The 24,524-nt window shown below is 49.9% G+C and overlaps 1 protein-coding gene across 1 annotated transcript in view; it reads right to left on the bottom strand.

Moving 5' to 3' along the window:
- STK10 (serine/threonine kinase 10) overlaps positions 1 to 24,524 on the bottom strand; it is a 114,003-nt gene that overhangs the window by 41,816 nt on the left and 47,663 nt on the right. The window contains exons 3-4 of the mRNA XM_042946715.1: positions 19,446 to 19,494; positions 13,986 to 14,135 (exon numbers count right to left, since the gene is read on the bottom strand). Coding sequence (XP_042802649.1) covers positions 13,986 to 14,135; positions 19,446 to 19,494 — 199 coding nt within the window. The remainder of the gene's footprint in view (positions 1 to 13,985; positions 14,136 to 19,445; positions 19,495 to 24,524) is intronic.

The raw sequence follows: 24,524 nt of genomic DNA, 5'->3' as shown, positions 1-24,524 counted from the left end.
TTCTTCTACTTTTCTGAATTCTTCAGGTTTCCCATGATGAACATACAAGACTTTCAGACTAACAAAAATTAAATGTATCTTTAAGCCATCCAACAGCACCAGCCAGTCTTCCTTCACAAGCCCAATACTAAGAGAAGAGTCCAATGCCAAATGCTCAGTTGGAGCATGTGACTCTTGATCTCGGGGTTGGGAGTTCAAGCCCCATGTGGGGTACAGGGACTACATAAAAATAAAATCTTTTCGGGGGCGCCTGGGTGGCTCAGTCGGTTTAAGCATCCAACTTCGGCACAGGTCATGATCTCACGGTTGGTGGGTTTGAGCCCCACGTCAGGCTCTGTGCTGACAGTTCAGAACCTGGAGCCTGCTTCGGATTCTATGTCTCTCTCTCTCTCTCTCTCTCTCTCTCTCTCTCTGCCCCTCCCCGCTTGCACTCTGCACGTGTGCACGCTCTCTCTCTCCCTCTCTCTCAAAAATAAAAATTAAACAAAATTTTTTTAATAAAATAAAATCTTAAAAAAAACCTTTTTTTAAAGCATTCCAACTAGTAAGTTAACATAAACTTTTGTATGACAGAAAAAACAGGTAAGTTTCATCTTGATTAAAAAATAAATTCAAGAGGAAAGCAACACCTTGAGCAGACTGCTGCTGCTTAATTCAAAGCAAGACAAGTTGCAAAGCTGTTACAACTGCCAGCCGCCCCAGAAGCCTGTCTAGGTCTTGAAATGAGCTGGCCCGAACCACAGTCACATAACAACTGCTGTCCTGGAGAGCCTGAAATCAGACCCGCAATTTCAAACCAGGAGGGAGCATAATGCTAAGAGCATAGGCCTGAATACCAGAGAGCTGGTTCCAGTCTCAGCTCTTCTTTTTTTTTTAACATTTATTTATTGTTGAGAGAGAGAGACAGAGCATGAGCAGGGGAGGGGCAGAGAGAGAGGCAGACACAGAATCGGAAGCAAGTTCCAGGCTCTGGGCTGTCAGCACAGAGCCCAACACAGGGCTCGAACTCACGAACTGCGAGATCATGACCTGAGCTGAAGTCAGACGCTTAACCGACTGAGCCACCCAGGTGCCCCTGGGCTCTTCTTTTTCATTGGTTCATTCACCTATTCATCAGGGTGCCATCTGGAGGCAGACATCAGCCAGGAGCAAACTAAGTCCTTGCCCTCGGCAGCTCAAAGTTTAGTGGTGGAAGGAGAGGACAACCGGACAAACACCAGTAAGTACATATTCCTAACTGTGTAAAGGGTGGAAAGATGGGATAGGCAGTCTACGGTCAGAGAAGTGAGAGGGAGAGAGAGGGAGAGGGAGAGAGAGACAGTGAGCGGGAGAGAGCACAAACAGGGAAGGAAGGAGTGAATATTAACTGAACATCTATTATGTGCCAGGCATCCATTCATTCAACACATATTAATTGAACATCTGTTATGTTCTAGGTGCAGGAGTGGACCAAAATCTCCACCCTAGTGTGGCTTGTTACTCTAGCAGTAAAAACAGGCCCTCCACAAGCCCCACGGCACGTGAGAGGCGGACGGGCGGTTCTTTTAGACAGGAGGTCAAGATCTGGGGGAAGAGATTTACAGACAGGGATGACAAATGGGCTGAAGGGCCTGGAAGGGGCAAGGCAGAGTGGCTAGAGGGAGAGGAGGTGGCAGCAGATAAGGCAGGAGACAGGCAGGGGTCGGGACAGTTAGTACACCTCTGACCCTCAGTTTCCCTGTCTGTGATACAGGGGTGGTGATTCCGTAGAACTACTCTGTAGGGTTGCCACGAGGATTCAGTGACACACACGAGGCACTCAGCTCCAAGCCCAGCGCTGTGTAAATGCCCTGTCCATGGGGCACGTGAGCCAGCAGACTCAAGAATCTTAGGCTGGAGCCTGGCCGAGGGTCCTGGGAATGGTCAGGAAAGCTGGTCTCTGAGCCCGGCCAAGGCTAAGTAGATGGCAGGTGCTCCGTCTGCTGATGACAGGCCCGGAGGGACCAACGGCTGTGGGAGAGTGAGGTTCAAAACCAGGAAACCCACAGGAGAACCTGGCTCTGCTGAGGACTACCTGGGAGGCCAGGACAAGTCGCCACCTCTCCGGGCTCCTGGGTAAGAACGGGGGGGGGGGGGGGCCTGCCTGACCTCCTCCCTACGGGGCCCCTGCAAACACCAACCATGGCCAGCACAGATTTCCTAGGAAATCTTTTGGGAACAACAGTGACTGCCTCTCAGACCCAGCATGAGGCTCCCTGGAGGGAGGCAGGAGCCACTCCCCAACCAGGGTCTCCATTCCCCGCCTGAGAAGAAAGAGGAAAAGCAGAAACCATCACAGTTTCGCAAGGACACACAGCTGGTCTCCAAGGCCCTCCCTTAGGCATGAGCCAGCCAGCCTCTTGGATGGCGGCTACTTCCCCTTCTGCCCCACGTCTGCCCCCCAAGACGGGGCCCACCCAGGAGGGTGGGGCGGCCCCTCCCGGCAGCCCTGGGACTTCAGGCTGCCTGAATGGTGTTTACAGGAGGTGTCCCCTGCCAGGTGGGGGGCTGCCTCCAACAGCTCAAAGGGGCTTTTCCCCATGCAGTCTCCTCTAATGAAAACACTCCTCTGTCCTTCTCCCGTTTCACAAGGATCAGAAGCAAGGGCAGCAGGTAGGAAGGTGGGGCCTGTTTCATAAGTTATCATCTCCATAAGGAAAGAGGTCATTTCTGCTGTATCCAGAGCTGCACTGCGGGCACAGCTGGCACAGGAAGCACAGCTGAATCAATGAACGGACGGACTTTGCTAGACCGCCTCTTATATTTGGGAAAAAATAACTGGTTTGGGGCGCCTGGGTGGCTCAGTCAGTTAAGTGTCCGACTCTTGATTTCGGCTCAGGTCATGATCTCGGGGTCACGGCATCGAGCCCTGCATCAGGCTCCGTGCTAAGGGTGGAGCCTGCTTAATGTTCTTTCTCTCTTCCTCTGCCCCATTCCCCTGCTCGCTCGCTCTCTCAATCTCTAAAACAAACGAACAAACAAATAAATAACTAAAACTGGGTTTTAAGAAATATATTTGTTGCTTCTCCAAAGAGATTGTTTAAAAAAAAGAAAGAATGTGGCAGGGCCTAGCTGCTACAAAGAAGACATGTTTTAGACAATACTCATGTGTATGGGCAAAAAACTCGAGGACTGTATTTGTGACTAATTGTATAACAGGTTATTTTAGTTTCTGTTCTGTGGAAAGTGTAAAGCATTCCAACAAAGGGTTTTAATGTAGATTTTCTTTTTTTGCACCCATGCTATTGATTGCTAAATGTAATAGTCTGATCATGACGCTGAATAAATGTCTTTAAAAAAAAAAAGAAATTAAGAAATATATTTGACACAGCGATTCTCTTTCTAGAAATAGATTCCCCCAAATCATGTTTATAATATATATGGAAGCTTACAGAAGCAAAAAAAAAGAAAGAAATATATTTGACACAGTGATTCTCTTTCTAGAAATAGATTCCCCCAAATCATGTTTATAATATATATGGAAGCTTACAGAAGCATTATTGGAAAGAGTAAGAAGTTGGAAAGCACCCAGTTGTTGCCAAAGCCTAGCTGGCAAAGGAGTTAGAAAAACTGTGGTGCGGCCCAGCCGTGAACTAGAGGTTGCAGGGGCACCTGGGTGGCTCAGTCAAGCGTCCAACTTGTGGTTTCGGCTCAGGTCACCAACCCAGGGTCATGAGATCGAGCCCCACATGGGGCTCCACGCTGAGTGTAGAGCCTGCTTGATAGTCTCTCTTCCCCCCCTCGCCCCTCTCCCCCACTTAAAAAAATACATATATCAAAAAAAAAAAGGAGACTGCATTTGTATGTACTAACTTGGGACTTCATCCATAACATGTTGCCCTGAACATGATGGTGATTGATGCATACGATAGAATGTACAGAATTCCAGTTGTATTTTAAAAGACATACACGTACTGTGTGCACACATACACCCACAAACACAGAACAGGGTCTGTGAGGTTATACATCAAACCTAATGGTAACCACCTCCCCAGAAGCAGGATTTGGGGAGAGCACACAAGGGGGTCTTACATTTTTCTTTTAAACATTTTTTTAACGTTTATTTATTTATTTTGAGAGAAAGAGACAGAGAACGCATGTGCTCCCAAGCCGAGGAGGAGCAGAGAAAGCGAGGGAGATAAAGAATCCCAAGCAGGCTCTGCATTGTTACAGTTCGTGAGACCATGACCTGAGATGAAATCAAGAGTTGGATCCCTTAACCAACTGAGCCACCCAGGTGCCCCGGGTCTTACATTTTTTAACTTTAGATGCTTTTATTCTTTAAAATGTTTCTGATAAAGAGGACACCGCTTTTCTGGCTTAAAAAGCTGACATGCACGTAGCAAACGTCTTTTAGGTTTGTGGGTTCTTGTTTTTGGTTTTTGAGTAAAACCCAGTGGGAGCCAGGATGTGGTGAGAGAACTTCACACTTGCCGGGGGTGAGCTGCGCACCCTGGACGGAGGGCACACTGACTGCAGGGATTAGCAAAAACCTGACACGCTGCACACGCCCAACAGTCGTAACAAACACTAATATTTACTGAGAACTTGCCAGGTGCACAGCTGTGCAGACTTCTGCACATCACTTACATCTTCCTCTGCAAATCATTTTGCATATCATGTGCATATATATATATATCCCTGTGCAGATCATTTATAGCCAGGACCCTCGGAGCAGGGAAAATTATTATCCCCCTTCTCTACAGATGAGAAAACTGAGGAGCTTGCAGATGGTTACCCAGCTCTAAGGACAGTCTGTGCTTTTTTTTTTTTTTTTTAATGTTTATTTTTGAGAGAGAGAGACAGAGTGCAAGTGGGGAAGGGGCAGGGAGAGGGAGACACAGAATCCAAAGCAGGCTCCGGGCTCCGAGCTGGCAGCACAGAGCCTGATGCGGGGCTCGAACCCACGAACCGTGAGATCATGACCTGAGCTGAAGTCGGATGCTTAACCGACTGGGCCACGCAAGCATCCTGAAGTCTGTGCTCTTTACCACTACCAGGTCCTACCATTCTGTGCGCAGAAAAAATACTGAAAGGAAGACTAGGGTGGTGCATTGTGGCAACATCAGGAATAACTTTCACGTCCTTCTTTGTGGGTCTTATTCCAGACTGTCTGGAATTCTAGACTGTCCAGACTGTATCAATCTATATACTCGTTTATAAATATGTTTTTCTTATGACCAAAGCAATGCTGCTTATCAAAAATCCAAACATTTACAGATTCGAAAGTCTCCATAATCCTGGCAGAGATAAACACTTTAAGTGTTTGCTGCACACAGCTCCACGTTTATTTACATAAATAAGAAGTATATGTGTAAATAAAAATACTTTTGAAAAATAAAATCAGATGAAGCCTACTATCTTGCAGCTTGTGTTTTGTCCCTTCACGGTGTGTACATACATTTTTACAAGAGATTACACATTTCCTACAATTTTCAGTAGCTGAAGAAGACTTCATTGTAGGATAGTACCATAACTCTACAGGAATAAGCTGGATCATTTCTCATTTCTTGCTGTTACAAATATTGTTGCAATGGGTATCATTGTACCTATCTTCCTATACATAAACCCCACATATTACTTTTATAAACAAAAAAAAAATCACACAATGTAAGAAGTTATATATTACACACACACACACACACACACACACACACAGCCGTGAACTTAGACTGTATGGAGATATGTAACAGAAACTCTCATCTGTCCCCTTAACTGAAGATGACCAAAAGAATCCAAGGTAAGAGGAGCCTTTTCCCAGATAATGTCAGGCCAGTTAAAGGCAAACCGCCTTCCCTCCTGGACCCTCTACCCCAGGCCAGTGAGTCTGTAGGCCAGCATGGTCAGGGCTTACCCCAGGATTTAGGTCTGAGAACCTTCTAGGTGGTCCTCAACCATGGGGTGCTGTGTGTTCCAGGATGTTTGAAAGTGGGTTGGGGTGGTCTGGCTGTCACATGAAGGCGAGTGTTCCTGCCATTTCACGGGGGAGAACCTCCTAAGGTAAAAATGGTCTCATCTAAAATGCCAGCAGTGGTCCCGTGGACAAACCCCAGCCAGGGTCCTCATGGTGCCGACAGGGAAACGAAACCTAGAGAGGGTGAGGGACCCGCTGAAAGTGAGCCGGGGACAGGAGAAAACAAAGGCTTTGCCGCCAGCCCTGGAATCCCACGGGCCTTCCTCCTCAGGATTACAGCACCAGCTCATTAACAGGGAGGCCCCACCACGGCACCCAAGTGACTTCTCTGAATTAGCAGCACGGTCTGCCTCTCCAGAAGTGTCACGGAGACAGCACCTGGCAGGAAAGCGAGAAGATTCTGTGATCTGAGACAAACTGCTTCATATTTCTGAGCCTCAGTTTCCTCATCTAGGAAACAGGCATCATATTAGGTAGCCAAATGTGAGGCTGACCGAACTGCTCTATTTTTCTGTTTCCATGTTTATTTTCTTTTGTTTATTAGATACACGTGACCACTATAGAAGCCTTTGTTTTCCCATTCATTCCGGTCCACCTTCAGCCTCCCAGCCCCTCTGCCTTCACTGACTCTCTCTCTCCTCCCCTACATAACCCTGTCTTTTTCTGGTATTTTCTCCCTCAACCTCAATTACACATTCAGAACTCTGTTCTCGCTTCCAACAGGCTGTGCCAGTCTATGGTGGACAACAAGTTGGTTTTCTGGTCAGTGCAAATCTACTTTCCTTCTGGAAAACCATCCAACCCACCCCAACCACACTCTTCCATGGAGAGGACGAGGGAATGGGGTGGGTTAATATTTCCATATTGCTACCTGACCCCTCTTGCTTCTCAGAGAAGCCCTCCTTACTGGACCTTGTCGATTGATCCAGAGGGTCTATGCCCACACCAACGTAGGCCGATCAGAATCCTTCACTGGGATTTTTTTTTTTTTAATATTTATTTTTGGGAGAGAAAGAAACAGAATGTGACCAGAGGAGGGGCAGAGAGAAAGGGAGACACAGAGTCCAAAGCAGGCTCCAGGCTCTGAGCTGTCAGCACAGAGCCCGACGCAGGACTCGAACTCATGAACCCTGAGATCACAACTGAGCCAAAGTCAGACGCTTAGCTCACTGAGCCACCCACACACCCCTCACTGGGATTATTAACCGGAGACCTGAAATGGTGAGGTTCCGATGATCAACCTTCAGAAGATGATGCTGGGAAAATGAAAACTATAGCCCTAGCCAGATGCTTTGTGGAGGGGGCTGGTCAGAGCCTAACCAACGCGCACAGAAAGGCAGACCAGAGAGAGTCTCAGGAGCGTTTGTGTTCCAGGGTTCAACTGCCCTGAATGCCCAGCTGATATCTTCCCCAACACGGAGGCACATTCTCCTGTCTGCCTTCGATCACAGGAGAACGGTTCTCATCATTTGTTGCTACAACAAGGTAATGGTTAAGCACGTGGGCTCTGAAGCCAGATGCGCTGGTCTGAACCCCAGTTGTGCCTCTTACTGGCTGTACGATCTGGGGTTAAGTTAACCTCTTTAGACACCAGGTATCTCCATCTCCTCTGTAAAATGTCAGCAGTGGTCTTTAAGGACTGAATGAATTACTACACATCAAACACCGGCTCGGTACATGATAGTCATAGTGAAAGAACCAGGTCACCAGCCCGCTGGCTGCAGCAAGCAGGAATTCTGGGTTGGGGGTCAAGGTGGGGGTGAGGGGCAGGTAATGGGTTCCTGCCAGGCCCACTTGCCTGGCCTCCTATGCATCAAGGGGACTTTGGGAATTAGGGATCCTGCAGTAATCATAACGTGGTAAAGTGACGACAATGCTATAGAAACTACTACTGACTGGTACCCAGGTTCTGGGCTGAGCATTTTGACTTTTAGGCCAGTCTGGACTCCTGCTTAGAATGTGAGAGACTCCAAGAGTAAAATTCTCCTCCCATCTTCAGAGATGCACCACTGGGGAGAGGAACACAGACTCTTCGGAGAAGAGGGAACACTGTCTCTCATAGCAGCATCTCTGAAATGTCCCTAGGCCCAAGAAGGAAACCTAACGTTTGCTGGCCCCTGTGTGTGTAGATGCTTTTTAAAAAATGTTTATTTTTGGGGCGCCTGGGTGGCTCAGTCGGTTAAGCATCCGACTTCGGCTCAGGTCACGATCTCACAGTCTGTGAGTTCGAGCCCCGCATCGGGCTCTGGGCTGATGGCTCAGAGCCTGGAGCCTGCTTCCGATTCTGTGTCTCCCTCTCTCTCTGCCCCTCCCCCATTCATGCTCTGTCTCTGTCTCAAAAATAAATAAAAACGTCAAAAAAAAAATTTAAAAAAAAAATGTTTATTTTTGAGAGGGGGGCGAGGGGGCGGGGAAAAGAGAGACAGGGAGAGAGAGAGACAGAACCCCAAGCAGGCTCCACACTGTCAGCGCGGAGCCCGACACGGGGCTTGAACCCACGAACCCGCGAGATCATGACCTGAGCTGAAATCAAGTGTCGGACACTCAACCTCCTGAGCCAGCCAGGCGCCCCACCTGCAGATCCACGCTCTGTGTGCACGGCCTCACTACACTGTCATACGAATCCTGTGAGATGGGAACTGTTACCACACCCCTGACTTTGAGAAACTGATGCCCAAAAGGGTGAGGTGACTCACCCAAGGTCAACCCAAGGTGACATGGCAGATCCGGGGCCAGAACACGGTTCTTCAGACCGCAGCGTCCACCCCCCACCAAATATCCCAATGGTCTCTGGGCAGCAGGCGTGCTTCCTCTCTCTCTCTCTGCGCCTATGGGTTCCTACGGGTCATCCGAAATCGCTTCCCCCCACTCAGAGCAGGAGCTCGTGCCTTACTTGGCAATGACCAAATGAGCCTCAGGGAAGTCTGGTATGAACAAGAAAGAAGGCAAAGTGTCTAGCAGCAGAGAAGGACATAACCCTGAGCCTCCCTGTGACAGTACTTTGCATACTTCACCCGACTGGTCCCAACTAACCCTGAGAGGCGATCTACTGTTACACCCATTGCACAGATCGAAGAACTGAGGTTTGGATAGTTACGTACGGTTCTCCAGCTCGAGGGGGCAGAGCCAGGACTTGAACCGTGCCTGTCTGTCTAGAGCCCACGCTCTGCTCAGCTCTCCCTGCTGCTTTTCACTCTATTCCCACTCCACTGAGAAGCCTGGGTGTGGCCCTTGCTTGGGAGAGAGATCTGCTAAGCAACTGTCTTATGCATCCCTGAGTTATATAAGGACATGGGGGAGAGGGGGCCTCCGGGCCCGAGGCAGTCTCAAGAAGCCAGCAAGAGTCAGTCGAGCTGCCACTATGTCTCCCAGGCCTCCTCCGCTGCTCCGCCAGGCTGCAGATTCCAGGCCCAAGGGGGATGGAGAATTTTCCAAAACAGAACAACAGGCCCCGGCAGGCGTGCACATCACGGCTCCCAGGGCTCCGTGAAATCGTGTAAATACTCACACTCAACTCTCCCTGCACTTTTTGCCTTTTTCATTGGCTTCCTGGTGTTCTCAACTGCATATGCCAAGTCATTTGGAAACCTGATGCACCCGTCTGCTTCCATCCGGCCCTCTGCTAGGCTCTGAGTGAGATTCTGGAGTCCGCTCGGCATGTCGGTTCAGTGCCCTCCAGATTTAGGGGGTGTGTAGGGGGAGATGGCAACGGGAGATGGGAACCCCATGGGGACACCTCAGCCCAAGGCTGCTGGGACCCTCCCTCCCTCCCTGCCCCCACCAGGGCCTCTCTGCTCTGACTGGCTGGTCCTGACCCAGGTTTGCTGTGTGCTGCCTCCTCCAAGTGAGAAGTTCTTGAAGGATGGAGCTGAAGGTTTCCCTTGAATCCCTCGGAGCACAAGAGGCTCTCTTCTGCACCCCCCCCCCCCACCACATACTCCCTGAGCCTGAAGGCAAAGGCACTCCCCAACCTGGCCCCTCCCTGACCGCCCACGCTCCACCCCTGAATGAGCCCAACCACTGGCAGCTGTGAAGTCAGAAAGACCCGAGTCCCAACCCTGCTACTTCTCTTCCCTCACGGTCTGAACTCAGTGTCCTCATCTATGTTGGGTACAGTCCCTCCCCTCCCCACACTCCTGACCAGTACCCCCTGGAGTGCAGATTAAATGACTCATCTAGAAAGTGCCTCCTCTGATGGCCAGCATCTAGCGGGTGCTTCATAAACCCAGTTAAGTGTGCATTATCTTTTTTTAATGTTTATTTTTTATTTTTCAGAGAGCATGGGGAGAGGGGCAGAGAGATGGGGGGGGGACAGGATCTGAAGCGGGCTCTGTGCTGACAGCAGAGAGCCCTGACATGGGGCTCAAACTCACGAACCATGAGATCATGACCTGAGCCGAAGTCAGATGCTTAACTGATTGTGCCAACCAGGTGCCCCAATGTGTATTATTTTTATTATAAGTCCCCCCAAAATATTCTGCTGTTCTTTACTTCTATGCCCCTGCCTGCTAGGCTCCCTCTTCCTGGCTTGCCCTGCCCAACCTGGTTTACCTGGTAAATACCTATCCGCCTTTCACAACTCAGCTCAAACTATCTTCCTACCAAAGCCTCTCCTAAACCCACACCTCCAGGCTCAGGTGGAAGAACCGTGCCCCCCCCCCGACCCCCGCCATAGACTCCCCACTCCAGCCCTGATGCTCTCAAGTGTCTCCCCACTGCCTGGGAACTCTGCAGGAGCAGGAAGGAGACCAGAATCTCACTCCCTTCCAGTTCCCAGAGCCCAGCACAGGCCCTGGCACACAGCAGACACTTAAGGAAACAACAGTAATGACCGTAAAGGCCAACAGCTGGCCTTTACGGAGAGCTTGTTACACATACACCTGCTTGTAACTGGTATCACAACCTTCCAACAGATGTTTTACAGATGCAGAAATGGAAAAGCAGCGAGGTTAGGTGGCTTTACCAAGGTCACAGACCTAGAGGCAGACTTGGGATTTGAACTCAGGACTCTCTGACTAGAGTGCATGCTCTTAACCATTCCAAGTAAAAGAAGGAATACGGAGGAAGAAGAGCCACAGGGATGTGAGCTGACCCCCGGAAGGTACCAGGACATAGCACAGAGTGTGACCCTCCCTCCTCACGCCTGGTCTGAGAAACTTCTTCATACTGCTGGTTTCAAGACAGAACCAACCCTACCCTCTGGACAACAGAGCATTTCTAACAAGCTGCCAGGTCAGGCTGCTGCTACCACCAACCATACTTTGGATAGCGAGGGTCAAAAGTAGTGGTTATCACAGTGGTCCCATCACTACTGCTGCACGTGGGAGCTTATTAGAAATGCAAGTTCTGGGGCCCCTGAGAAACTCAGTTGGCTAAACTTCCGACTCCTGATTTCGGCTCAGGTCAGGATCTCACGGTTTGTGGGTTTGAGCTCTGCGTCAGGCTCTGTGCTCACCGTGTGGAGCCTGCTTGGGATTCTCTCTCTCCTTCTCTCTGCTCCTCTCCCATTTGTGCTCTCTCTCTCTCTCAAAATAAATGAATAAACTTTAAAAAAGGAAGGAAGGAGGGAAGGAGGGAGGAAGGAAAAAAAAGAAAGAAAGAAAGAAAGAAAGAAAGGAAGGAAGGGAGAGAGAGGAAAGGAGGGAGGGAGGGAGGAAAAAGGAGGGAAGGAGGGAGGGAGGAAGGAATAGAAAGAAAGAAAGAAAAAGAAAGAAAGAAAAAGAAAGAAAGAAAGAAAGAAAGGGAGAGAGAGGAAAGGAGGGAGGGAGGGAGGAAAAAGGAGGGAAGGAGGGAGGGAGGAAGGAATAGAAAGAAAGAAAGAAAGAAAGAAAGAAAGAAAGAAAGAAAGAAAGAGAGAGGGAAGGAGGGAAGGAGGGAAGGAGGGAGGGAGGAAGGAAGGAAGGAGGGAGGGAGGGAGGAAGGGAGGAAGGAAGGAATGAAGGAAGGAAAGTTCTTGGGCCCCACCCAAGACAGAAACGCTGGCGTAACACCCAGCAATCTGAGTGTGGGGAGCCCTCCAGAGGACTAAAATGCACTAAGTCTGAGAACCCACTAGAACTGCATCCATTTTGTAAGGCCCAGCCCCACCCTAAGGATCGAAGTGCTCATGGAGGGGAGCGCGGTGATCTGGGTGAGCCCTGGGAAGCAAGCCAGCGGGCCCTGGGGTCAGCCCTGGCTCTGTCCTTACTAGTTCTCTGACCCAGGGCAGGTCCCCACCCTCTGAGCTTCAGAGCCCTCAAAGCAAGGATGCTGGGAGCTGCTCTCCTGTGGCAGAAGATGTACTAGATGATTGCACTGCACCATTTCTGTTCCAACCCTCATGATGATCCCTGCAGTTCTCCATCACAGGGACTCAACGCTGGTGCAGTTTCTTGTGGCCGTGATGCAAATTGTTCCTTCCAGCTACGCAGGTTACCACTAGAGAAAGTACAATAGTGACGTTCCTATGCTGGAAGGACACGGTCGAGGGAGGGGGAGAGGTGCAGACGAATGAATGATTTAGCCACCAGGAAGGTGTTACTAGAAAAGAGTGGAATGAAGTCAAACTGTCTCTCTGTCACTGACAGACAAAACATCTCTCTGTCTGGACACCCTTCCACTGGCAGAAACGAATGCACACGTGATCTGGGAGGACAACCAGTGCCAACTTCTGGAGAATGAGATTGGAGGGACTTCCAGGCTCTCCCCTCCCAACGTTCCTGTACTGTGTAAGTTTTGGATAATAAACATGTATGATTTTCCATCAAACAATAAAAGCCATTAGTTAAGAAACAGCATTACAGGGGCGCCTGGGTGGCTCAGTCGATTAAGTGCGTCGGACTTTGATTTCAGCTTGGGTGGTGAGCTCACGGTGGTGAGATTGAGCCCCACGTCAGGCTCTGTGCCAGCAGCACGGAGCCTGCCTGGGATTCTCTCTCTCCCCCTCTGCCCCTTCCCTCTCGTGTTTACACTCTCTCTCTCAAAATAAATAAATAAATAAACAAACGAACATTTTTTAAAAAAGGAAATAGCATTATAAGCATATTATTGATCAATGCAGGAGTAAATAGGACAAGAGTTCGGTGTCATTGGTGGAAATGGATGGGGAAAGAAGGTGGTGGTAGCAGATGAGGTGTGCCTGTGTTATTTTGGTTAAAAAAAAAAAAGTATTAAAAACACAAAGAAATTCTGACACCTGCTACAACACGGATGAACCTCAAGGACATTATGCTGAGTGAAACAAGCCAGAAACGAAAGCACAAATGATTGCACTTATGGGAGGTCCCTAGAACAGTCAAAATCGTAGACAAAATGTAGAATGGAGGTGAACAGGGCCTGGGGGTGGGGGTTAGTGTTTAATGGGGACTGTGTTTCAGTCTGGGATGACGGAAAGTTCCTGGAGACAGATGGTCGTGATGGCTGCACGACAACGTGAACGTACTTCATGCCATTGACCTGGACACTTAAAAACTACACTTCAAAGTTAAGGTGATCAATTTTATGTCACATGCATTTTACCACAATCTGAAAAAAAAAAAAAAAAAAAAAAAAAAAAAAAAACCCAAGGAGAGAAGAGACAAAAACAAAAAAAGGTTTGTTTTGACATATACGCCTGACGTCCTATTTTCTACCTGAGAACGGAGGCGGACTCGTCCCTCTGTCCGCCACTCTCACTCAAATTCTCTAGATTAGAAGCAGGAGCAAAAGGGTCAGACCAACACCTCCCACAGGACACCACCAGCCTCATGGGCAGACCCCTGGCGAGGGGCTGTCCTGGGCACTGGAGGATGGTGAGCCCCAGATGCCAGGGGTCTCCCTTGACCCTAGTTGTGACAACCAAATGTTCCTGGGGGACAAAAATCACCCTCAGTTAAGAACCAGTGGGTGAGACCGAGCCAATGGGAACCATCCTGTGGCCCGGGGCAGGTGGCGGAAAGACCAGCGACATCTCGGGCCGCCGGGGGAGTGAGGATACCACACGCACTCCCTCCTGCCCACAGAGGCCAGGCTGACAACCCCCAGGCGGGCCCCGTGGGGCTCTGCCTTCCTGTCCTCACCCACAGACACACCGTACCCAGCCTGATGTCTCCCTCGAGGGTCATCAGCACATTGCCAGCTTTCAGATCCCGGTGGATGATCCTCTTGCCGTGCAGAAAGTTGAGGGCTTCCAGCATCTGGCGGCAAACCACCTGAATCTGGGGCTCGGTGAGGCCTCTGTCCAGCTCTGGAAACAGACAGGGGAACCATTGTCAATGCAGTGCCCACTACAGGCAGCTGAATGTCAAGTTCATGCCAGGTACAAGAAATACAAAAGCCCCCGCCATTACTGAGCACTTGACCACGTACCGAGTTCATTTCTAAACACTCCACATGTTACCTGTTTTGTCCTCAGAGTAACACTATGGAGCAGGCACAATTACTACCTCATTTTACAGAGGAAGAAGCCAAGGCTCAGAAAGGTCAACATACTTGCTCACGGTCACAAAGGAAGAAATTCACCGATCTTAGATTCAAGCCAGCCAGTCTGGCTTTAGAACTCAGGTTCCTATCAAGAGGCAAAGATCCATTCTGCAAGCAGACAATGAGTGACACTTACACCATGTCAGGCTCCATGCCTGGTGCAGGGACACGGAGAGGCACGTGGAAACAGTGAGCAATGCTTGGAACAGAGTGGGATTTGGATGAGGGTTGGGGGCGGACAGGATGGGCAGCAACCCCTTCTGCCTGGGAATTAGGAGGCTCCTCAGGAGAAAGGGGACACATTCAAGCTGTCTTGTACAGAGAACAGGTGTTCGAGAGGCGAAAAGGCGAGGCCAGGGCATTCCAGGTCAAGGAAGCAGCAGAAGCAGAGGCCTGGAGGCTGACACGAGCTGGCGTTAAAGAAACGTCCGCTGGCTGGCGGTGGTGTTGGAGGAGCAAAGGTGCTGGAAGGTGAAGGGCTAGTGGGAAGGCCGTCATCAAGAGCCTCTTGTGCGCTAGTCAGGGAGACAAACACATACACACACACACACACACACACACAATGTACAACCCTGTGTCTGCTTTTTAGAGATGGCAGGGCCCTTCTCTGAGCAGGTGGGGAGCAGAGCACATGCAAAGGACCCTTATTGACTAAAGGGGAAGGATGAGGGGAAGGTCAGAGGTCAGAAGGGCCTGATTTTGCAGGACCCTGCAGGCCATCTATGAGGGTTGCACTTTATTCGAAATGCAATGGGCAGTCCAGGAGAGGCTCGAAGCAAGGCAGAGACCATCTGATTTTTGCATTTAAAAAAGTCTCCCTCATGGGGTGAGTGAGGAGCTTGCAGAGAGCTCGGCGGCGGGCCATCGTGGCGGTGCAGGAGGACAAGAAGGCGGCCAAGGCTTAGAAGAGGAAGCATTCTCGACTCAACGGGTCAGGGAGGTGGGAACGACAGAAAGTGGGACTGAGTGGGTGTAGCGGGGGAAGGGCGTGAGAAGATTCAAGGTCAACGTCCTGTGCTCACTGCCCCACTGGCCAGCGGGATTATCTAGTTCTTGTTGCCACCAGGCCACCTGTGCTGCAGGGAGCTCCCACTGCCCTGCCTGCTGGGTCCTCCGGCTGCAGGTTCCAGGGCTGGCCGGCCAGGGCACCGCTCCCAGGCCTCCCTCCAATCAAGGCAGTCCTCTCCCATCTGTTTTCCCTGGCCGCGCCTGGCCAGAAATCCTCCAGGACAGATCCCACAGGCTTGGTAAAAAAAAAAAACAAAAACAAAAAAACATGCCAGAGCCAGCTGCAATGCCCTGGGAAGCCTGGCCCCAGACCAGGGGTCCTTCTCCGGGATCCACAACCACTATCCCTCCCTGTGGCCTCAGCCTTAACTCCCATGTCCTGCCATCCACGGACAGGGCTAGAGCCTGGGGGAACACCAGGACCACGCAGACTGAGCCTGAACCCAGGTGCTGCCCCTTGCTAGCTATGTGGTTTCTCAAAGGCGCTCCATCCGTCTGTGCCTTCATCTCCCAATCCGTAAAATGGGATGATGAGAATGGACGTAGGCAGGGCCCCAGCGATAAAGCACGTTCACTTCTCAGCACAAAGGACGGCCAATAAAAGGCGATTACTGTTAGGCTGGTCCTGAGATTATGCTGGATTATCTGTGGCCGTTTTTTTTAAAGGTCAAACTGTGACCTCTTGTGCCTGATTTATTTACATAAATGAAATCAGAACAAGCAAAGTGATGATGATGATGATGATGATGATGATGATGACGACGATGATGATGATGGAGATCTCACGGTCATCATTTTCTGAGGTTTTACCAACATATGAGGCCCGGTGTTAGGGACTTGGATGCATTCTTTCAGTTAATCTTCACAATGACCCGACCAGGTAGATATGCCTTATTTAGATAAAATTTATCAAGGGTAAAATTCATTTTTGTTTAGGTGTACAATTCTATGAGTTTTGGCAAACGTATATAGTCACGTGACCACCACCACGAATTAGATGCAGAATGTTTCGATCACTCCCCCGAACCCGTGTGTGATCAACATTTCAGCCCCACGTCTCCAGCCCATGAGCTATCATTACTTTGATTTCTGTCCCCAGTCTTGCCTTTTTTAGAACGTCATATAATTGGAATCATACAGTATGATAAATTCTTGAGATTAATTTTCGATTACACAGCAATACATGAATATTTTCTTCAGATTAAAAAAATCTGCAACACTGCAGATGAGTCCTACGTCTGTTTGAAACCACAGCTAGTCCCACTCCACCCCCTCTCCTCCGCAGGAGGGCTGAGAGCCAAACGTTGAAGAGCCGGCAAGGCAAGGCCAACTGGATCAGAGCAAACACTGGGTGTTAAGTAACCAGCCTGGCCATACAGTGACACGCTCTGCATATTCCCCCCATCTCGCAAAGGGGCCAGCCCAGCACCCCACAGCTACCCCACAGAGGAACCTAGAAACAGACCTCAGGTCCCTTCGACCCCAAGTCCAGGCTCGTCACTCTATGCAACTCTGCAGGGCGATGGGGAGATGCTGAGGACAGAAAGTGCCTCTAAGCAGGGTCAGCGTCTGTGGGAGAGCCCACCCCTCATCACACAGCTGCAACCAGTTCTCACCTGGTCAGCTCTCCCCATCCCACCTTCTCTTCTCTCACCCTAATTTCTAGAATGCTGATGGTGAGGCACCTGGGTGACTCAGCCGGTTCAGCATCTGACTTTGGCTTAGGTCATGATCTCACAATTCACGGGTTTGAGCCCCACATTGGGTTCTCTGCTATTAACACAAAGCCTGCTTGGGATTCCCTCCCTCCCTCTCTCTCTGCCCCTCCCACACACATGCTCTAATTCTCCCTCTCTCTCTCAAAAATAAACAAACATTAGGGGCACCTGGGTGGCTCAGTCATTGAGCATCCAACTTCGACTCAGGTCATGATCTCACGGTTCATGAGTTTGAGTCCCACGTTCAGCTCTGTGCTGACAGCTCAGAGCCTGGAGCCTGCTTCGGATTCAGTATCTCCCTCTCTCTCTGCCCCTCCCCAACTCACACTGTCTCACTCTCTCTCAAAAATAAACAAACATTAAAAACAAAAAAAAAAGATTCTCTCTTTCCCTCTCCTTCTGCCCCTCCCCTGCTCACTCTCTCAAAAAAAAAAAAAAAACAACCCACTTGGGATGCTGATGGCAATGGCAATGCTCCTTTAACTGCTGCCACCAACAAGAAGAAAACCACCTGGGACTGGAGCAGGAGAACTGAGAGAGCAGCCAGAGAGTGAGTCTGCCTGCAGGCTAAGCCACAGCCTGGGGTCCTGCCCCAGCTATGAATGAGGTCAAGGACCCAGTAAGTGTAAGGTATGTGTAAATGTCTTTTCCATCTCTGACATTCTCCCCCCACATAAGCTAAGCTGCATACCTGGAGTAGCAGGAGCTGGTAGATGGCTCCCATTCCCCCCCTTCTTTGTTAGTATCTGAACACATGGCCACCAGTTAGAAGACCACATTTCCCAGCCTTCCTTCTAGCTGTGTGCTCTTATGTTCTGGCCAATGAGATGTAAATGCAGGTATCATATGGGGCTTCTGTAAGGTCTCCTTAAAAAAGTGGAAAGTGTGTTTGTGGAGTTGTCCTACCCTCCCTTTTTCTATCTTGCTGTTCGGAATACAGATATGATTGCTGGAGCTCCTACAGCCACCTTGTCACCACAAACAGAAAGCCAGTTATGAGAATGGGACCAACACAGAATAAAGTGGGGCCAAGAGTTGGAGTAGGAAACCATGTTTTTATGAGAACTTGAAAACAAAACAAAACAAAACAAAACAAAAACTCCTAGATCAACCTGTGCCTGAAGCTGGCCACCCTTGAACTTTTTAGTTATTTGTGCCAATAAATTCTCCCTCCCATATCTCCCACCTTTTTTCCCCCTAAACCAATTTAAAGAGTCCTCTGATCGCCTTATAACCTAGAGAGTCTCAACTCCTACAAGACCACCATTTTTATTTTGTTAAATTCTACCCAGAACGATGAAAATCTTCAAAGGCAGTCTCTGCTGAGAGAAGAACACCCTAAGTCTGCATCATACGTACTCACATCCATCATTTACCCATCTGACAACTCTGGGAGTGTGGTAAGGGGCTCTGCAAGGAAGGCCAGCATTTCTGTATTTCCAGAAAGGGCCACCATAAATTCAACATTCCTGAGATAAACTCAGGGGGGAAATACCTTCCTCATAGTAAGAGAGTGGCTGAATAGTGCTACATTGTACTGAAAACCTCCCCTCTCCTGAGCCACCGCAAAATCCTAGGCCTGCCTATCAATGCTCTGGGGCCCCAGACCCTCAGCCTCTCCTTACTCACTGCCCACCAAGCCAGCAAGAGCCAGGCTCCTGTCTCAGCCCTGCTGTGGGACTCTGGGACAGCTCCTTAACCCCTCTAAGTGTCAATCTGGTCAGGAAGTCAGATGTGCAACGGACTGAGCTACCCAGGTGCCCCTCTGTAAAAATTTTTTTAATGTTTATTTATCTTTGAGAGAGAGAGAGAGAGAGAGAGAGAGAGCGCGTGCACAAGCGGGGGAGGGGCAGAGAGAGAGGGAGACACAGAATCCGCAGCAGGCTTCAGGCTCTGAGCTGTCAGCACAGAGCCCGATGTGGGGCTCGAACCCATGAACCGCGAGATCATGACCTGAGCCGAAGTTGGAGGCTTACCAGGCTGAGCCACCCAGGTGCCCCAGAATTCCCACTCTTCAAAGAATCTCCCTTAGGTGTCTCATTTTCACCTCCTCAGGGTGCTGTGGGGTGAGGCAAAGAAGGCCTCACCCATCTTACGGCCAACAAGGCTGGAGGGGATGAGTGACCAGCTCAAGGACACATGGCTTTTTGAATAGGAAGTGTTGGTTTTCTAATGAGCACCCTGCATTCCCTCCAAGAACCCAACCCCTTTCCCAAAAGGGGATAGAGCATAAAAGTACTCAAACAGGCCACATGAACTGCTGGGGCAGGGGAGTGTGGAACACCAGTCCTGGACTAGAGCCCTCAAGCCCACCCCAGCACCACTGCACCGGGTCAAGGGACACTCACCCAGCATGATGGCATCCACAGCTCCCCCAGGACAGAACTCGATCATGATCTGCAGAAAACACAAGGTAAAGTAAGAGTGAGCAGGGGTGCACAGCCCACGGGATGGGGAGCACCTCGGGACCCAGCCCCAGCAGGATCAGCCGGCACCCACTGCCCCCGCTCCCTGGCCTCTCCTCATCCTGCCCCGGGGCCTGTCCAGTCTGCACCACCCCCTCTGATCTGACCCCAACCCTCACAGGAGGCTCTGAAACCCAGAGGGGTCCCTGGCCAGTTCATTTTTCAGGGGGGGGAAGTTGCCATGGAAACCCACAACGGTAGCCAATGGCCTTGTGCCCCACGCCTGCACCCTCCCTTCTCCTCCAGCCTGCCCTCCTCCCTTGTCCCCACCTGCCAGCTGCTCTACTTCCTAGGCCCCACAGCCAGGAAGCTCAAAGGACACCATCGCCCACATACAAGCCGGCCAAGTCCTCATGGAATCCTGGCACCTATCTCGCACGTCTCTCCATCTCTCAGAGGCCAGGGCCCTTGCTGGCTTGCAACATCAGAACATCAGGGCCTTGAAGACCAGCCCAGGTGTAGAAATCCAGGCCCAGGAAGGGCATGGGACTGAGTGAGGCCACAGGATTCTTAAGTGGCAGGTCCTGCACCAGAAAGGTTTTCTAACGCCCCAAGTCATTCTTGCATGCATGCATTCATTCGTTCATCATACACCCAGCAGGGACAGGGCCCAGGAGAACAACCAGACCCAGGCCTTCGAGGGCTGGCTCCCAGCTCAGCGCAGGGGCTGGAGAAGGACAACTAGCGTGCAGATTGCCACTGATGCTGACCCAGGCCCTCCCTCTCTAGCCCTCCCATCTTTGTTCTTTCTCACCCACACTGGGCTCCTATCACATGTGCAAAGATGCTGTTTTTCTCTGAAATTACAGATACAGGTAGGTGGGGAAGGGGGAAGCATCACAAACTAGAGCAGCCGTTCCCGGAATCTCCTCACCGCTTCCAGCTCCTGGCCCAGCATGTCGTAAAGTCCCTCCAACCTAGCTGGTCAGAGGCAGGCGCCGTGCCCTGGGGCCAGTCATTCCCCCCCCTCCCGCCAGGGGAAAGAAAACCTCCGCCATAATCCTCTGGGCCAGAGCAGCTCTCCAGTCAGAGGAGGGAGGAGTGGCCTCACTGTTTCCATGAGTCTCCAGCTTGTGGCAGACCTTCCAGAGGCTTCCTGGCCATGTAAATGTAAGGGTGCGGTGATCCGTGGCTGGACCCAGGTCCCAGGCCCGCCGTTCACTAGCTGCAGCCGTGGGCAGGTCACTTCAACAGAGCACATTTTCTCAGCTGGAAGATGGGGCTTGTTGATGCCACTGCACTTAACTGGGCCCCCCCCACTGGGCTATATTTTCGGGGGACAAGCCACACCTGGATGCAAGAAACCAGAGCAGGCAGGGGGCCAGAGGTCCCAGATGCTGGGGGTAGCAAGACAGTGCTGGCCCTCCTAGCTTGGCCCTGAGCAGCCATGGAGGAGGCCCTGCTCCATGCTGTGGGAGGCTCCATGCTGGGGGAGAGAGCCTTGTAAGGGGACAGTGCCAGCTTGCACACTACCTCCTGCCAGGGAGGAAGGACATGGCCTCTGAGACCCCTAGGGTCACTCCGATGGTGCTTGGCCCGCACTGCCCCAGGACTTCCAACACTACAGTGACCCTGAATAACAGCCATCAGAGATGAATTAATGTCTTGCAACCCAGAACAGTGAGAAAGAGCTACTTCTTTCTTCCACTCATTCCTTCATTCACTGCTTCATTTCACCAACCGCTCCCCAACCAGACTTGTTCCCTGGGGCCAGGGAACAAAGGTGGCCTGGACACAGGCACTGACCTCTTGCACAGCAGCAGACCGTTCTGGCTTTTAATAATTCTCAGCTCCACAGAAGGACAAAAAATCCTACTAATTGCTAGGAAAAGCCCAGCCACAAGAAGCAAACCTTGTCATCGTGCAAAACCGCTTACTATCTGAGCAGCCCAGGTGCTGCTCACCCGACCTCCACAGGAATGACAGGTCACCAGGCCTTGCCGGGTGGCAGGCACCGGGCTGGGGCTCAGTCAGTATGAACTGTTACTATGGCTCCTTCCTTGAGCTCAAAGGTCTGGGATTTTTTTTTTTCTCTTGAGACTCCATGAAAGGTATCCTCTCCTCTCATTCAGAAAAATGCAAACAGGAACAGGGGCCTGCATGCAATTCTACTGAATTTTTGCACACCCTGAAGTCCCCCCACCAAACCCAGGTTAGGAGCCGCAGCTCTGCCTCTGCACCCCTTACTATCTGTGTGGCTTGGGTAATACTAAGGACCACCCAGAGCTACCCTAAGGATTGGATGAGGTGGTGTTTACAAAACAACAGGCCCATGGCTCAGTCGGTTAGGCGGCTAGGCGGCCGACTTTGGCTCAGGTCATGATCTCGCGGTCAGTGAGTTCGAGCCCCGCGTCGGGCTCTGTGCTGACAGCTCAGAGCCTGGAGCCTGTTTCAGACTCTGTGTCTCCCTCTCTCTCTGACCCTCCCCCGTTCATGCTCTGTCTCTCTCTGTCTCAAAAATAAGTAAACGCTAAAAAAAAAAAAAATTTAAACAAAACAAAACAACAGGCCCAGCCTCCCACACAGTGCTGGCAGGACAGGCTCAGGCACTGCCCCCTTCTCTAAGGGTGCAGTTGAAAGGTGGTGAACTTGAGTTCCGGTACTGATGGTGCAGCTTAACTGGCTATGTGACCTTGAGTAAGTCACTTCATCTCCCCGAGCCTCAATTTCATCTATAAAATGGCACTAATCACCTCCACCTCCAAAGTCAAGGCAGTTAAAGGAGATTCTCAACACGAAAGCCCAGTAGCAAAGCCACACCGATTAACATGCTCTCGTTGAACCTCTAGCAAACAAAACCCACGAGCAAGTATCACCCTTACACCACCTTATTCAGGCTCCCTACAAATCTGTGCCTTCCTAGAACTAAGTCTCTCAGCACACCCTCTGTTATTATCAACAGTCAGTATGAGAAGTGGCCAAACCCAGGCAGTTCCTGCATCTGTCAGTGAACTTGTCCCTTACACAATCCCCTTACACAAGACCCCCCATCCTCTCCAGAGCCCGGCACTAGGAAAGCTTGACCATTCCGCTGATCCGGTTTGCTTCCTCTTCTGCAATTCAAGAGCTCCATGACCCCATGCACTTCCCTTTTGTAATTTTTTAAAAGTCACTGATTGATTGATTGATTGCTCTAGCTGCTGGAAAGTTCTGAGCTTAGCTTTGGTTCTATTCCCAGGAAAAAAATGTACCGACTTTTTTGGTTCTATACCAAGATTAAACCCGCAACATTCCACAATTTGTATATGGACCCCAATGAAATGTTTTTAAAAGATAATCATCCTGCAGAAGTCTGAAGAAACAACGCTCCTTGGTATTAATCACACATGTGTTAGAGTGATATTCCATTAACCTCTGTGTAAATACTACCTGACTATACCCTCACATGTGGCAAAATAGGGTTTGGTTTTTCTTCTTTTTTCTTTTTTTTTTTTGAAAGTGTTTTTACCCCCAATTGGTTTTAAAAATTTCACATCTTAGGGAGCCTGGGTAGCTCAGTTGGTTAAGTGTCTGACTTTGGCTCAAGTCATGATCTCACGGTTCATGGGTTTGAGCCCCATGTTGGGCTCTGTGCCGACATCTCAGAGCCTGGAGCCTGCTTCGGATTCTGTCTCCCTCTCTCTCTGCCCCTCCCCTGCTCAAGCTCTGCCTCTCTCTGTCTCAAAAATAAATAAACATTTAAAAAAAATTTTTTTAATAAATAAATAAATAAAAATTTCACATCTTAGTGCCCTGATGGGATGGGGGAAAGAAAAAAAGTCCCTTTCATGATAGTTCTTACTAGGTTCCATTCCATGTGTCTTAACGTTCTACCTTTCACCTTGTCATTGGCAGGGCTGTAGGGGACTTCTACTGAAATGCGTGGGGTTTAATTAACAAAATAATCTCAATTAATAAAAATAACAGAGCAAAAATAAAATAATCATTTTAATACCTTTCGAAGTTACTAAATATGCATGCTTAGAAGATAGAATGGAGGTACATACATCAATGCTCAGGGAAGGATTACAGGTGGTCTATACTTAAATATTTTCCAAATTTTATTCAACAAACATGTATAAAAATATTAGAAATACTTTGTTTTTAATGGGAAGAACAGGCCTAAAATAACCCCTGGCTGTAGATGCATCGATTCCTCTGAAGGAGGAGGAAGTTATCTGTGGCTGTCCACAATTAAAGCTCCAGCAGGCCTGTGTCCATGGTGTGAAAGAAGGCTCCTTAGGATCAAGGATTCTGCGGTGCAGAACTGAAGGCCTCTAAGCCCTTACCAAGCCCCAAATCCAGCTCTAAGTACCAAGGACCAACAACTTGAACCCATCAGAGGCTCATCCTTCACACTCCCTTGAGAGCAGCAAGCCACTTGTGGCTCTAGGATTTCTCAGGACCAGGAGAAGTGAGGTTTGTGATCAGTTTAATCCATCGACAACTCTACCAAGGGCTCCACATTGCTAGGCGCAGCAGGGCCATAAATGTAGTATTTAATCAACAAACACTATCTGAGCTCCTAGTCTATAACAAGCCTGGGGACCAGGGAACCAGGAGGAACCGGACACATCCCTGCCCCAAAGCAGAGGCCAGTACAGGCACATGGTGACTGTGTTACCTAGAAGCCTGTAACTATGGAGGGCTTCCCAGAGAAGAGCTGGGTTTTGAAGGGCAATTTTACCAAATGAAGAAGGACAAAGACATTCCAGGTAAAATACAGCAACTGCAGAGGCAGAACAGCAAGGAAGAGTAGGAAGGGGAGAAGGGAGGAATGTTCCAAGGGGTTCAAAAGGGTGAGAAGAGAGCGGGCCACAAAGGCCAACTGGAACTGGAATTCAAACATCTCAAAGTATGAACTTTACCCTGAGAGCTGTGTATGTATGTCTGGAGAAAGGCACCAGAGGGTTTTAATAAGGGGTGTTATAGACAGTTTCTGCTTTAGAGGATCCCTCTGGATATGGTATCTCTAAAGGGTAG

Source organism: Panthera leo, chromosome A1, assembly GCF_018350215.1.
Source record: "Panthera leo isolate Ple1 chromosome A1, P.leo_Ple1_pat1.1, whole genome shotgun sequence".
In the NCBI taxonomy this organism is placed as follows: Eukaryota; Metazoa; Chordata; class Mammalia; order Carnivora; family Felidae; genus Panthera; species Panthera leo.
This window is presented reverse-complemented; position numbering and strand designations above follow the sequence as displayed.